Source organism: Puma concolor, chromosome C2, assembly GCF_028749965.1.
Source record: "Puma concolor isolate L17-30 chromosome C2, mPumCon1.1.hap2, whole genome shotgun sequence".
NCBI classification, from domain to species: Eukaryota; Metazoa; Chordata; class Mammalia; order Carnivora; family Felidae; genus Puma; species Puma concolor.
In genome coordinates, this window is record NC_141675.1 from 92,921,255 (window position 1) to 92,938,649 (window position 17,395).

General features: G+C 35.0%; 1 protein-coding gene across 7 annotated transcripts in view; it reads right to left on the minus strand.

Moving 5' to 3' along the window:
• The window catches only part of STXBP5L (syntaxin binding protein 5L), a 403,067-nt gene that overhangs the window by 200,345 nt on the left and 185,327 nt on the right, over nt 1-17,395 (minus strand). For all 7 annotated transcript variants that reach the window (XM_086675312.1, XM_086675318.1, XM_086675315.1 and 4 more), the window contains exon 9: nt 15,633-15,756. In XM_086675312.1, coding sequence (XP_086531438.1) covers nt 15,633-15,756 — 124 coding nt within the window. The remainder of the gene's footprint in view (nt 1-15,632; nt 15,757-17,395) is intronic.

Genomic DNA, 17,395 nt, shown 5'->3' on the forward strand with positions numbered 1-17,395 from the left:
TCACATTCAGGTCCTTTATCCATTTTGAGTTTATTTTTGTGAATGGTATGAGAAAGTGGTCTAGTTTCAACCTTCTGCATGTTGCTGTCCAGTTCTCCCAGCACCATTTGTTAAAGAGACTGTCTTTTTTCCATTGGATGTTCTTTCCTGCTTTGTCAAAGATGAGTTGGCCATACGTTTGTGGGTCTAGTTCTGGGGTTTCTATTCTATTCCATTGGTCTATGTGTCTGTTTTTGTGCCAATACCATGCTGTCTTGATGATGACAGCTTTGTAGTAGAGGCTGAAGTCTGGGATTGTGATGCCTCCTGCTTTGGTCTTCTTCTTCAAAATTACTTTGGCTATTCGGGGCCTTTTGTGGTTCCATATGAATTTTAGGATTGCTTGTTCTAGTTTCGAGAAGAATGCTGGTGCAATTTTGATTGGGATTGCATTGAATATGTAGATAGCTTTGGGTAGTATTGACATTTTGACAATATTTATTCTTCCAATCCATGAGCAGGGAATGTCTTTCCATTTCTTTAAATCTTCTTCAATTACCTTCATAAGCTTTCTATAGTTTTCAGCATACAGATCCTTTACATCTTTGGTTAGATTTATTCCTAGGTATTTTATGCTTCTTGGTGCAATTGTGAATGGGATCAGTTTCTTTATTTGTCTTTCTGTTGCTTCATTGTTAGTGTATAAGAATGCAACTGATTTCTGTACCTTGATTTTGTATCCTGCCACTTTGCTGAATTCATGTATCAGTTCTAGCAGACTTTTGGTGGAGTCTATCGGATTTTCCATGTATAATATCATGTCATCTACAAAAAGTGAAAGCTTGACTTCATCTTTGCCAATTTTGATGCCTTTGATTTCCTTTTGTTGTCTGATTGCTGATGCTAGAACTTCCAGCACTATGTTAAACAACAGCGGTGAGAGTGGGCATCCCTGTCGTGTTCCTGATCTCAGGGAAAAAGCTCTCAGTTTTTCCCCGTTGAGGATGATGTTAGCTGTGGGCTTTTCATAAATGGCTTTTATGATCTTTAAGTATGTTCCTTCTATCCCGACTTTCTAAGGGTTTTTATTAAGAAAGGGTGCTGGATTTTGTCAAAGGCCTTTTCTGCATCGATTGACAGGATCATATGGTTCTTCTCTTTTTTTTTGTTAATGTGATGTATCACGTTGATTGATTTGCGAATGTTGAACCAGCCCTGCATCCCAGGAATGAATCCCACTTGATCATGGTGAATAATTCTTTTTATATGCCGTTGAATTCGATTTGCTAGTATCTTATTGAGAATTTTTGCATCCATATTCATCAGGGATATTGGCCTGTAGTTCTCTTTTTTTACTGGGTCTCTGTCTGGTTTAGGAATCAAAGTAATACTGGCTTCATAGAATGAGTCTGGAAGTTTTCCTTCCCTTTCTATTTCTTGGAATAGCTTGAGAAGGATAGGTATTATCTCTGCTTTAAACGTCTGGTAGAACTCCCCTGGGAAGCCATCTGGTCCTGGACTCTTATTTGTTGGGAGATTTTTGATAACCGATTCAATTTCTTCGCTGGTTATGGGTCTGTTCAAGCTTTCTATTTCCTCCTGATTGAGTTTTGGAAGAGTGTGGGTGTTCAGGAATTTGTCCATTTCTTCCAGGTTGTCCAATTTGTTGGCATATAATTTTTCATAGTATTCCCTGATAATTGTTTGTATCTCTGAGGGATTGGTTGTAATAATTCCATTTTCATTCATGATTTTATTTATTTGGGTCATCTCCCTTTTCTTTTTGAGAAGCCTGGCTAGAGGTTTGTCAATTTTGTTTATTTTTTCAAAAAACCAACTCTTGGTTTCGTTGATCTGCTCTACAGTTTTTTTAGATTCTATATTGTTTATTTCTGCTCTGATCTTTATTATTTCTCTTCTTCTGCTGGGTTTAGGCTGCCTTTGCTGTTCTGCTTCTATTTCCTTTAGGTGTGCTGTTAGATTTTGTATTTGGGATTTTTCTTGTTTCTTGAGATAGGCCTGGATTGCAATGTATTTTCCTCTCAGGACTGCCTTCGCTGCATCCCAAAGCATTTGGATTGTTGTATTTTCATTTTCGTTTGTTTCCATATATTTTGTAATTTCTTCTCTAATTGCCTGGTTGACCCACTCATTCGTTAGTAGGATGTTCTTTAACCTCCATGCTTTTGGAGGTTTTCCAGACTTTTTTCTGTGGTTGATTTCAAGCTTCATAGCATTGTGGTCTGAAAGTATGCATGGTATGATTTCAATTCTTGTAAACTTATGAAGGGCTGTTTTGTGACCCAGTATATGATCTATCTTGGAGAATGTTCCGTGTGCACTCGAGAAGAAAGTATATTCTGTTGCTTTGGGATGCAGAGTTCTAAATATATCTGTCAAGTCCATCTGATCCAATGTCTCATTCAGGGCCCTTGTTTCTTTATTGACCATGTGTCTAGATGATCTATCCATTTCTGTAAGTGGGGTGTTAAAGTCCCCTGCAATTACCACATTCTTATCAATAAGTTTGCTTGTGTTTGTGAGTAATTGTTTTATATATTTGGGCGCTCCGGTATTCGGCGCATAGACATTTATAATTGTTAGCTCTTCCTGATGGATAGACCCTGTCACTATTATATAATGTCCTTCTTCATCTCTTGTTACAGCCTTTAATTTAAAGTCTAGTTTGTCTGATATAAGTATGGCTACTCCAGCTTTCTTTTGGCTTCCATTAGCATGATAAATAGTTCTCCATCCCCTCACTCTCAATCTAAAGGTGTCCTCAGGTCTAAAATGAGTCTCTTGTAGACAGCAAATAGATGGGTCTTGTTTTTTTATCCATTCTGATACCCTATGTCTTTTGGTTGGCGCATTTAATCCATTTACATTCAGTGTTATTATAGAAAGATATGGGTTTAGAGTCATTGTGATGTCTGTATGTTTTATGCTTGTAGTGATGTCTCTGGTACTTTGTCTCACAGGGTCCCCCTTAGGATCTCTTGGAGGGCTGGTTTAGTGGTGACACATTCCTTCAGTTTTTGTTTGTTTGGGAAGACCTTTATCTCTCCTTCTATTCTAAATGACAGACTTGCTGGATAAAGGATTCTCGGCTGCATATTTTTTCTGTCTAGCACACTGAAAATCTCGTGCCAATTCTTTCTGGCCTGCCAAGTTTCAAAAGAGAGATCAGTCACGAGTCTTATAGGTCTCCCTTTATATGTGAGGGCACGTTTACCCCTTGCTGCTTTCAGAATTTTCTCTTTATCCTTGTATTTTGCCAGTTTCACTATGATATGTCGTGCAGAAGATCGATTCAAGTTATGTCTGAAGGGGTTCTCTGTGCCTCTTGGATTTCAATGCCTTTTTCCTTCCCCAGTTCAGGGAAGTTCTCAGCTATTATTTCTTCAAGTACCCCTTCAGCACCTTTCCCTCTCTCTTCCTCCTCTGGGATACCAATTATGCGTAGATTATTTCTTTTTAGTGTATCACTTAGTTCTCTAATTTTCCCCTCGTACTCCTGGATTTTTTTATCTCTTTTTCTCAGCTTCCTCTTTTTCCATAACTTTATCTTCTAGTTCACCTATTCTCTCCTCTGCCTCTTCAATCCGAGCCGTGGTGGTTTCCATTTTGTTATGCATTTCGTTTAAAGCGTTTTTCAGCTCCTCGTGACTATTCCTTAGTCCCTTGATCTCTGTAGCCAGAGATTCTCTGCTGTCAGCTATACTGTTTTCAAGCCCAGCGATTAATTTTATGACTATTATTCTAAATTCACTTTCTGTTATATTATTTAAATCCTTTTTGATCAGCTCATTAGCTGTTGTTATTTCCTGGAGATTCTTCTGAGGGGAATTCTTCCGCTTGGTCATTTTGGATAGTCCCTGGCATGGTGAGGACCTGCAGGGCCCTTCCCCTGTGCTGTGGTGTATAACTGGAGTTGGTGGGCGGAGCCGCAGTCAGACCTGATGTCTGCCCCCAGCCCACCGCTGGGGCCACAGTCAGACTGGTGTGTGCCTTCTCTTCCCCTCTCCTGGGGGCGGGATTCACTGTGGGGTGGGGTGGCCTGTCTGGGCTACTTGCACACTGCCAGGCTTGTGATGCTGGGGATCTGGCGTCTTAGCTGGGGTGGGTAGGCAAGGTGCACAGGGGCAGGAGGGGCAGGCTTAGCTTGCTTCTCCTTAGGTGATTCTCTTCAGGAGGGGCCCTGTGGCAGCAGGAGGGAGTCAGATCCGCTGCCGGAGGTTTGGCTCCGCAGAAGCGCAGAGTTGGGTGTTTGCGCGCGGAGCCAGCAAGTTCCCTGGCAGGAACTGGTGCTCTTTGGGATTTTGGCTGGGGGATGGGTGGGGGAGATGGCGCTGGCGAGCACCTTTGTTCCCCACCAAACTGAGCTCTGTTCGTCAGGGGGCTCAGCAGCTCTCCTTCCCTTTGTCCTCCAGCCTTCCCGCTTTCTGAGCAGAGCTGTTAACTTATGACCTCCCAGACGCTAAGTCGCGTTTGCTGTCGGAACACAGTCTGTCAGGTCCCTCCGCTTTTTGCAAGTCAGACTTGGGGGCTCTGCTTGGCCGGCGAGCCGCCCCTCTGCCCCGGCTCCCTCCCGCCAGTCCATGGAGCGCGCACTGCCTCGCCGCCCTTCCTACCCTCTTCCGTGGGCCTCTCGTCTGCGCTTGGCTCTGGCGACTCCGTTCTGCTAATCCTCTGGCGGTTTTCTGGGTTATTTAGGCAGGTGTAGGTGGAATCTAAGTGATCAGCAGGACGCGCGGTGAGCCCAGAGTCCTCCTACGCGGCCATCTTCCCTCTCCCCCGCAATTACTTTAAATATAAATGCTCTAATGCCCCCATCAAAAGACATAGGGTGGTGGAATAAATAAAAATACAAAATCAACCCATCTAAATGCTGCCTATGAAAGATTCACTTCAGACCTAAAGACACATACAGACTGAAAGTGAAAGGATGGAAAAAGATATTCCATGCAAACAAAAGAAAAAAAAAATGGGGCACAATATTTATATCAAACAAAATAGACTTTAAAGCAAAAATTGTAATAAGAGACAAGAAGACACAATGATAAAGGGGTTAATCCAACAAGAGGATATAGCAGTTATAAATATCTATGTAGCCGACACTGGAGCACTCAAATAAATAAGGCAAATATTAACAGACATAAAGGGAGAAATTGGCAGTAATACAATAATAGTAAAGGTCTATAACACACGACTTACATAAATGGATAGATCAGGCAGAAAATCAATAAGGAAATGGAGTCTTATTGAATAACTTAACAGAAATATATAGAACATCCCATCTAAAAACAACAGAATATACATTCTGTTCAAGTGTACAAGAAACATCTCCAGGACAGATCACATGTTAGGCCATAAGACAAGTCTCAATAAATTTAAAATCATATCTAACATCTCTTCTGACCACAACAGGATGAAACTACAAAATTAGCACAAGAAAAAATGTGGAAAAAACACAAACAGATGGAGGTTAACCAACATGCTACTAAGAACCAGTGGGTCAATGAAGACATCAAATACGAATTTTAAAAATACACGGAGAGGAATAAAAATAAAAACATAGTGGTCCACATCTTTGATGGAGTAAAATCAGCTCTAAGTGGAAAATTTAGAGCACTGTAGGCCTACCTCAAGCAACAAGAAAAATCTCAAATAAATAATCTAACCATAACACCTAAAAGAACTAGAAAATAAAAACAAAGCCCGAAGTGAGTAGAAGGAAAGATAACATCAGAAATAAATTAAATAAAGACTAAAAAATCGATAGAAAAATCAATGAAACCAAGAGTTGCTTATTTAAAAAGGTAAACAAAATTGATAAACTTTAGCCAGACTCATCAAAAACAAACAAACAAAAAAGAGAGTGGGCCCAAATAAACAAAATCAGAAATGAAGGAGGAGAAGTCAGTAACAGCTGACATTGAAGAAAAATACAAAGGATTATAAGAAACTACTACACAAATTATATGTCAACAAAGTGGACAACCTGGAAGAAATGAATAACTTCCTAGAAACATAGACACTTATAGAAATGAATCAGGAAGAAATATAAAATCTAAAAAATCTAAACAGACCAATTAGTAGTAATGAAATTCAAAAGATAATCAAAAAACTTCCAACAAACAAAAGTCCACATCCAGATTGATTCACAGGTGAATTCTACCAAACATTTGAAGAAGAGTTAATATCTATTCTTCTCAAACTATTCCAAAAGATAGAAGAAAAGGGAAAGCTTCTAAATACACTCTATGAGGTCAGCAATATCCTGAAAACAAAACCAAAGACACTGTGAAAAGAAAACTATAGGGCAAGAACCTTGATGAACACAAATACAAAACTTTTTTTTTAATTTTTTAATGTTTATTTAGTTTTGAGAGAGAGAGACAGAGCATGAACAGGGGAGGGGCAGAGAGAGAGGGAGACACAGAATCCAAAGCAGGCTCCAGGCTCTGAGCTGTCAGCACAGAGCCCAATGCGGGGCTCAAACTCACGAACTGTGAGATGGTGACCTGAACCAAAGTCAGACGCTCAAGTGATTGAGCCACCCACGTGCCCCAAGATACAAAACTTCTTAACAAAATATTAACAAACTGCATTAGCAACACATTAAAAGGATCATTCACCATCATCAAGTAAAATTTATTCCAAGAAGAATGCAAGGATGGCTTAATATATACAAAACATTCAATGTGATACATCACATTAACAAAATGAAGGATAAAAGTGATAAGATCATATCAATATATGTACAAAAAGTATTTGATAAAATTCAACATCCATTCATGATGAAAACTCTTAACAAAATGAGTTTAGCGGGAACATACCTCAACATTATAAAAGTGATATATAACAAAACCCACAGGTAACATCATGCTCAATGGTGAAAAACAGAGCTTTTCCTCTCAGATCAGGACAAGGATGTCCAATCTCGCCACTTTTTAACATAGTACTGGGAGTCTTAGCTTCAGCAGTCAAACAAGAAGAAGAAAATTGTTAGCATAAATTAATTCAGTAATGTTGTGGGATACAAAATTAATATACAAATATCTGTTGCATTTGTATATACTAATAATGAAGTAACAGAAAGAAAAATTAAAAAAAAAAACAATCCCACTTACAATTGGACTGTAAAGTATGAAATGTCTAGGGATAAACATAACCAAGGAGGTGAAAGACTTATACTCTGAAAACTATAAAACAGTGATAAAAGAAATGAAAGATTACACAAATGGAAAAATAGCCCATGCTCATGTATTGAAAGAATATCATTAAAATATCCATACTACCCAAAGCAATCAACAAATTCAATGCAATCCCTATCAAAATGCCAATAGCATTTTTCACAAAACTAGAACAAATAATCCTAAAATTTGTACGGAATCACAGAAGACCCCAAATAGCCAAAGCAATCTTGAGAAAGAAGAACAAAGCTAAAGGTATCACAATTCCAGATTTCAAGATTTACTACAAAGCTGTAATAATCAAAACAGTATGGTACTCACAAAACAAAACACACACACACAAAAACACACACACACCAAAAAACCCAACAACAAAAAAATAAAACAACACATATAGTCCAAGGAACAGAATAGAATGCCCAGAAACAAATCATGTTTATACGGTCAATCTATGACAAAGGAGACAAAAATATCCAATGGGAAAATGACAATTCTCTTCAAAAAATGGTGTTAGGAAAACTGAACAGCTACATGCAAAAGAATAAAACTGTGCTACTTTCTTATACCATATACAAAAATAAACTGCAGATGGATTAAAGTCCTAAATGAAAGACCTAAAACCATAAAACTCCCACAAGAAAAGATAGGCAGTAATCTCTTTGACATTGGCCTTACCAATATTCTTCTAGGTACATCTCCTCAGGTAAGAGAAACAAAAGCAAAAATAAATTATTGGGACCACACCAAAATAAAAAGCTTTTGCACAGTGAAGGAAGTCATTAACAAAATGAAAAGGCAACTTACTTAATGGGAGAAAAATATTTTAAAATGATGTATCTGATAAAGGTTAATGTCCAAAATATATGAAGAAATTATACAACTCAACACCAAAAAAATAAATAAATAAAATAAAACCAATCTGATTAAAAAATACACAGAGGACTTGAACAGACCTTTTTCCAAAGATGACATACAGATGGCCAACAGACATATGAAAAGATGCTCAACATCACTAATCATCAGGAAAATGCAAATCAAAACCACAATGAGAGGTCACCTTACACCTGTGAGAACAGCTAGAATCAAAAAGACTAGAAATAACAAGTGTTGGCAAGGATGTGGAGGAAAACAGACCCTACTGCACTGTTGGTGGGAATGTAAATTGGTGCTGTCACCATGGAAAACAGCATGGAGATTTCTCAAAAAATTAAAAATAGAAATACCATATGATCCAGTACTTCCACTACTGGGTTTTTAGCCCAACAAAACAAAACACTAATTTGAAAAGATATATGCACCTCTATGTTTATTGCAGTATTTACAGTAGCCAAAAATGGAAGTGTCTATCCATAGATGAATGGATAAAGAAGATTCGGTGTATGTATATATGGTCTACTATATAATGAACTATTACACCTCCATAATAATAATGAAAAAAGACACCCAATTTGTAAATGGGCAAAGGACCTGAATCAGTGTGTCACCAAGAAATATTAAAAATGACAATAAGCACATGAACAGATATTCAATATCTTTATTCATTAGGGAAATATCATTTAAAACCACAATGAGATATTATTGCATACCTACCAAGATGGCTATAATAAAGATAGATATTAACAAATGTTGATAAAGATGTGGAAAAGTTGGAAGCCTAATACATTGCTGGTAAGTATGTAAAAGTCTGAGGACTCTGGAATACAATTTGGCGGTTCCTTAAAATGTTAAATAGGAGTTGTCATTTGATCCAGTAATTCGATTCTTAGGTATATTCCAAAGAGAAATGAAAATATGTGTCCATATAAAAGTTGTACGTAAACATTCACAGAATTATTCAGATAGTCAAAATATGAAAACAACCCAAATGCCCATCATGTGATGAATAGATAAAAAAAGTGGTATATCCATACCACGGAATATTATTCACCAATGAACAGAAATAAAATACTTAAATTTGCTATGACATGGATGAACCTTGAAAAAATTATTCTAAGTGAAAGAAACCAGTCATGAAAGACTACATTTAATCGGAGTTCATTTGCATGAAATGAAATGTAGTCAAGTCTACAGACAGAGGAACACCAGCAGTTGCCTAATGATGGAGGACTAGTGATAAGATGACTGTTAATGAGTATGGGATTTCTTTTGGGGATGACAAAAATGTTCTAAAATTAGATTGTGTTGATGGTTGCATAACTGAATAAATGAAAAACCACTGAATTGTACACTTTAGTGAATTGTGAATTACATCTCAACAAATTTGTATTTTTTAAAAATAGAAGTTTAAGTTCTTTGAAGTACAGCATTAAACTTCAGAACAAACTATTTTCATCACTTATATCTCAGGATTTCTAGTTTAACAAAGTTTTGGGGATCTTTAAATTTACCTTGTTTTTATGGTTGCTAGCTCAATGACATTTAAAACACAGTACACACACACACACACACACACACACTCACACATGCATATACACACACACTTCAATAAATTTCTTTCATTTCAGTAAGAATTTATTTATTTCAGCAAGCATTGTTCAGGGCATATAATCTTCCAAACCATCTATAATAGACCATTTCTTTTTGTTCAAATAATTTTCCTATTTTCATGTTTATTTTTGCTGTACATATGTACATCTGATTTTTAAAAACTGTTATTTTTCTTGGGAACAGATTGAATTTGGAATTAATATGTGGGGAGCTAACATTTTATAATATTAACTCTACCCATGCATACATAGGGTATGTTTTTCATTTATTAAAGTCCTCCTTATGTCCTTTAGTAGAAATAATATCTCACTGTTATTTTACATTTACTTCGGGGATTCTTATGGATGCTATTTTTTTCATGGTTGTAATCATCCACTTTGTTTTGTATACAGAATTCTCATGTTATACTTAATAGTATTCCTAATTAGTTTTTATTTTTAGCTGTGCAATTACATTATCGAAAAGTAATTGTAATTTTGAACCCTCAAAACTTTTAAAAAATATTTATTTATTTTTGAGAGAGAGACTGAGAGCAAAAGCAGAATGGCAGAAAGAGAGAGGGAAACACAGACTCTGAAGCAGGCTCCAGGCTCTGAGGTGTCAGCACAGAGCCTGAAGCGGGGCTCAAACTCAAACTATGAGATCATGACCTGAGCTGAAGTTGGACGTTTAATCGACTGAGCTGCCCAGGTGCCCCAAAACCTCTAACCTCTTAAATATCATAATTCTTTTTCAAGTCTAATTACATTACATATTGTTTTGAGGAAAATGTTAAATAATGGTGATAATTGTTGACATCTCTATCCTGTTTCTGAGCAACAATGTCACTATTAAGGATTAGATGGGATTTAAGATCATATATGTAGATTGTGTGTGTGTGTGTGTGTGTGTGTGTGTGTGTGTGTTTAGCTGAGGGCATTGTGATTGAATAATACATATGTGAAATCATTAAAATTTACTGTGAAAGAAAAATAATATCTGTAGTACTAGTGAAAACCAGCTACAACAAGGACAATGTCACCACAGTGCTAACCTCAAGTAAAATAGGTACTAAATTAACCTTGTTGGCTGTGGCCACCTTCCCTCTTTTCCTACTACTGTCCAATATGAGTGTCAGACAAAGCCTACTTTTGTAGTATAGAAAATATTGATTTGTAGAAAAATAATAAATCTATATATGGTTTCCCAGTTTAGGAAACACAATGGCTAAAGAAAAGGGGGGGTAACAAAATTATATTCTACACTATATTCAACATAATATCCATAATATGCATTATACAGTCCAAATTATTAGATATATGAAGAAGCAGAAAAATTTGAGTCATTCTTATGAACAGAGGCCATCTTCAAGGGGAAGCATATTTTGGTTTCATCAGACAAAGATTTAAAACAACAATTATAACTAGACTCAATGTTTAAAGGAAAGAGAAGGGAAAGGAAGGGAAGGGAAATGCTCATAATGACTAAACAGGGGAAATATCAGCAGAAAAATACAAAATATAAAAAGGTAGCAAGTGGAAAAATATCTAAAATAAAAATAACTTAAGGGACTTAATAGCTGAATGAAGATTACAGAGGAAAAAGACCAATGGGAATTATCCAATTTGAAATTCAGAGAAAAAATGATTAACAAAAAAATGGAGGCTCAGAAACATGTGGGACAATACCAAAAATTCTACCAGACAGATAACTAGTGTTTCAAAAATAGATGTAGAGAGAGGTTGGAGCAGAAAAACACATTTGAAAAAATAAAAGCCTGAAAATTTCCCCAATTTTGTGAGAGATATAAATTTCTAAATGTAAGAAGCTCTGTAACTCTTTTTTTTCTTTTTTTTTTTTTCAACTTTTATTTATTTTTGGGACAGAGAGAGACAGAGCATGAACGGGGGAGGGGCAGAGAGAGAGGGAGACACAGAATCGGAAACAGGCTCCAGGCTCTGAGCCATCAGCCCAGAGCCCGACGCGGGGCTCGAACTCACGGACCGCGAGATCGTGACCTGGCTGAAGTCGGACGCTTAACCGACTGCGCCACCCAGGCGCCCCGCTCTGTAACTCTTAAACAGAATGAATTTGAAGAAGAAAACTCTAGGCATATCATAGTCAAATTATTGAAAATAAAAGTTATAAAATTTTGAAATTAGCCAGGGGAAAACAACAAATTATATACAAGGGAACCAAATGTCAAAAACACCACACATTTCTCATTCAGAAACACTGTAAACCAGAAAATAATGGAACATTTTTAAAGCGTTCATTCAGCACCTTAAAAACAACACACACACATATACAAACTGTCAACCCAGAAATTTAAATGCATCATAAATGTGCTTCAAGAATAAAAGAAAAAAAGAGAAGAACTTTTAGATAAAGGAAGGTAAGTGAAATGCCGAATGATGTTGCTGTATCCTCAAGACAAATGAAATTATAAAACTTCATAAATACAAAATTATATTAAGAAAATTATAAATAAAATACAGAATATTTTCCTTCTAATTAAAAAAATACTTAAGACTACTTAAAGCAAAAATTACAACAGTGTATTTAGAACATATATAACTATTATAATAGTATAAATGTAAATAAATATATGATTATGAAGCTTCTACATTTTTTCATAAAGTGCTACAATGTTAACTCTAATAGACTGTGAAAAGTTAAAGAAGTATACTGTAATCCCTAGAGTAACTGATCAAAAAAATGATAAAATGCCTACATGTAAATTAGAAGGAAATTCTAATAAAAACTTTCACATAATCCAGAAGACAAAAAAAAAAAAAAAAAAAGATGAAAGAAACAAAAAAAAAGATCGGATCAACAGAAAACAAATAACTTGGTGTGCCTAAATCCAATTCCATCAGTAATTACATTTAATATTAATGGACAAAATACTTCGACTAAATGATAGAGACGAAATAAAAAAGACCCAACTGGGGCACCTCGGTGGCTCAACTGGTTGAGCGTCCAACTTTGGATCAGGTCATGATCTCATGGTTTGTGACTGCTGTCAGCACAGAGCCTGCTTCAGATCCTCTGCCCACCAGTCTCTCTGCCCCTCCCCTGCTCATATGCTCTCTCTCAAAAATAAATAAACATTAAAAATAAAAAAGACCCAACTATATGCCCTCTATAGGAGACATAATGGATGCCTAACAATTAAGCCTCAAAAATACATGAAACAAAAAACGACAGAACTAAAGTAAAAAATGGTCATTCCATAATCCGTAAGAAATTTTAATACCATTCTCTCAGAAATTGATAATACTAATCAAGTATCACTAAAATCAGAGGATCTGATTAATATTATCAATCACCTCGACCTACTTGATTTTTACAGTATATAAAGCAGAAATGAACAGAATTACAGGGAAAAATCTATAATAATAGAATTTTAACTTACCTCTCTCAAAATTGGAAAATCAAACAATAAAAACTTAGCAAAGATTTAAAATACAAAGAAAACACAATTTCAAGTTTGACCTTTGTATTGGAAATGTATTCTTTTCAAGCGTACTTGGAACTTTGTAGTAATTATTTGTTTATATCTAATTATAAAGCAAATCACAGTAAATTTTGTAGAACTAGTATCACACCACATTCTCAGACTACAGTTAGTTTCCAAATCTATAACAAAACACATTTTTAGAAATTATAAAACAAATGTCTAACTCAGACATCAAAGAAATTATAATAGAAATTAGAAAATACCTCAAACTGAATATTAATGAAAATTAAAAATTTTTAATAAAATTAATATCAAAACTTATAGAATACAGCTAAAGTACTACTTAGAAAAATTTTTATTTTCTAAAATAAAAATAGGTGAAATGAAATGTAACAAAATGAACCTGAAGAATATAGATAAATATGACAATGAATGCCTTTATTGTAAAAATCACTGATGTCTGTTTAACTATGGTGAGGCAATGGTATTTAACTTAATCTGTATGTTATGAGACAGGTGCTAATGTTTTCAACAACCTGTGAACAGAATTTTAGCCCTTTCAACAGGAAAACAGAATTATAGTTGACTCTTGAACAGCATGGGTTTGAACTGTGTGGGTCTACTCATGTAAAGATTTTTTAAAAGTTTTTATTCAAATTCCAGCTAGTTAATATACAGTATAATATTAGTTTCAGGTGTACAAGCCACTCTGGAAAACAATATGAAGTTTCCTCAAAAAGTTAAAAATAGAACTACCCTTCAATCCAGCAATTGCACTATTAGGTATTTGCCCAAAAAACATAAAACTAATTTAGGGCTGCCTAGGTGGCTCAGTCCATTAAGCATACAACTCTTGATCTCAGGTAAGGTCATGATCTCATGATTCGTGGGATTGAGACCCGAGTCAGGCTATGTGCTGACAGCACAGAGTTTGCTTAGGATTCTCTTTCTCCTTTCTTTCTCTGCCCCTCCCTCCCCCACCCTCTCTTTCTCAAAATAAATAAATATATAAGCTTTAAAAAAAAAACCTAGTGATTCAAAGGAGTAGATTTTTAAAAATAAATATAGTACTGTAAATATATCTTTTCTTTCTATGATTTTAATAACATTTCCTTTTCTCCAGCTTACCTTATTGTAAGAATACAGTATATGACACATATACAAAATATGTATTAATTGACTGTGTTTATCAGTAAGGCTTCTAGTCAACAGTATGCTGTTATTAGACAAGTTTTGGAGGAGTCAAAAGTTATATATACACAGATTTTCAACTACATGAGGATCCGTGCCTCATCTCCCATACTGTTCTAGGGTCAACTGTACAGAAAACAACCCTAACTTATAAATATGGATATGGTGAAACATATGAAAGTATTAAATATCTAATCCAGCCAAAAAGAACTCGTATAGAAGTTGACAGTCAAGAAGAATAGAAGTAAACAGAAAATTTATGAATAAATCATATTACACACATACAAAAAAAAGGCATAAGGATTTTAGGGGGAGGAGAAAAAGTAAACTCATCATAGAAATAAATATTTAAATCTGAGTGGGAGGTATAGCAAATAACTATCCAAGGTTTCTATACTGGCAATCTGTAAATGAAGCATCTGAAAGTAAGTGAGTAAATACAAAGTAATCTCTAAGTAAAGCTGCTAGGTTAAATGTTGTAATAATTTAATAATTTGTAAATGGAACATGCAAATGTGGTAGAAAAAAGGACAGACCAAGACAAGATGGAATAAGTGGATCTTGTGGTTTATGGGTCATTCATTATAAAGAAATAATACTAAATTTTCTAAATCTGACACTATAATAAATGCTCAGAAAATATAAAATAGACTGTGTTTGATTAACTGCTAGGTTTTGACCTCTCTATTCTTACAACCAATGATATAAGGTAAACATGGAACTCAGATCACTACCAATATTCTCAGAAATAAAATGGTCATCTGAATAAAAGATACTCATACATTTGAACTTTTTATTCTGCCCAGTGAGACAGGTACAATATAAACCTTAAATACATCCTTTTGATAAGGAAGATAATAAGAAATATAATCTACAATGAAAACCATAGTTCTCATAATTTAATGGAATCAAATGGTAGAAATGGAAATAAGTGAGAGAATCTAGAAAATGACAAACTATAAACCAGTTTAGGAATTAGGTCTGAAAGTCAGATCTATATGGTGTCATTCTCACTATCTCTGTAACCCTTAAAACTGGACAGATTTTCTACATTATCTCCTGTGCTTCAGATACATCAACCATCCATCATTCAGTTTTGGTTGGAAAGGTCTCTATATAAGTATCACAAAGTAGGAAAGTGGATAGACACAGGGGAGGGAAAGTACAGAAAGTTTGGAGTATAATGTGGGGATCTGAAGGAGGTATAAAGAGGTATTTAAAATCAGAAGTTACATCCTATTACTTTCTTTCAAACACACTGATACCACCTGTTCCACTTCAAGTCTAGGCACTATATCTCCAGAGTTTATTTCTTTGGAAAGCATACACCTTACCATGTGGAATTGTAGTCTGGAAAGGACGACTTGGGCTTTTCAGGTTCCATAAAGTCAAGCTACCATCTGAATGGCTGCACATGAATTGTTTGCCCTCATGATGCCAATCAATTGAATGAATAGCCTAATGAAACAGCAATTAAAAACAAGTGGGGAGGGGGAAAGTTGATATGTTATAGCATTCTATATTCCAAAGGAAATATATTCTGAGATAAAATTATTATACCAACAATACTTAATAAACATACATAATTTTTCTGACCCAGATCATCCTACCTTTAGCTCTAGTCCTCTATAAGCTTATAGAAGACTACAAAAAATAATCTCCTGAGATAAAAGTTAGGTACATTTCATAATATCATTAGAGCCTAGAACTTTTTGTTGTAAATTCTATGTCCTCCCTGTATCCTATATGATTATTTGGAAAATTATCTACATAGAAATAAAATCAAGGTTATCTGAAGATGATTTCTGGAAAGGTAGAGGCCTACTTTCACCTAAAGTAGCCAATTTAAAAAATAATTTACATAAGAGCTACCATCTGAGGGCTTACTATGTGCTAGACCCCTTGGAAAACACTTTATTTATATTAACTCTATTAATTTTATTAAAAAGGTATTATTTTTTCCAATTTGCACATGGTGAAATAGGCCTACAGAGATTGATATACTTGTTCAGGTCACACAATTCAAAGCCAAGGTCTATCCAACCACAAAACCCACATTCTCAATCATTTTACCATATTGCTTCTAACATGAATTATTTAATTGGCTTGGCAATTTAGGGTTTAAGGAAGAAGGATTTAAATCTTTTTTTATACTTCTAATTTCACTCTGAAGATGTGAAATACATAAAATTAACAAGTAATTATTCCAGTTTCACATATTGTTTTATTCCCAGTGGTAGCACAGTGCCTTGCATAAAATAGATACTCAATATCTGTTGTATGAATAATAACGTTATCATATATTTCCACAGCTTGGTATTCTTTCTAAATCATAAAGTTTATATGGACTTTGGATAATGCATAAAAGCTGAACAGATATGTACAACATTACCCTTTCCTTAAAGGAACTTTCAAAACTGCAAAATAGGGAAGACTGAAATAAATGAATATTAATAATAGTTATTGTTTGGAACTTTTAACATAAATATGCATATATATTTGCATATAAAACTAAGATACACACACACACACACACACAAACACCATATACTAAGATATGTGTATTTAAAACTAATTTATTGTTTGTTTTCCAAACAGTAAGTATTATTAGAGTTAGAGATAACTGATGGCTAGAGTAATCATTAAATACATCATAAAAGGACATAGGATATGAGCTGTACCTCAAGATAAGTAAGATTTAATTAAATGAAAAGACAACATGGAACCCTGGACTTATTTTCTCTCTCATTCTGGTCTTCATTACTAAAGACTTTTTTTTTTTTTTTTTTTTTTTTTTTTTTTTGCCAGGGTTCAGTAGAGGCAGTTAGAGGAAAATACTCTTCATCTTTTCCTTTGCTCATTCTTACTATTTTGGATAGATCAAGGGAAATGTTTTAACTTTTACGTGTTAACTGGATGAACTCAATGTAAAGTTCTCTCAGACTGCTTTGCTATGAATGATGGAGGCAGAGAGATCATCTCCAGCCCTAACCCTTCTTCCTATCTTACTGAATTTCTTCCTACCTTCTGGGGAAGACAAGTACAAAAATAATAGCTACAACATAAAAGCAAAATAAGTCTAAGTGCCATGAAAGAT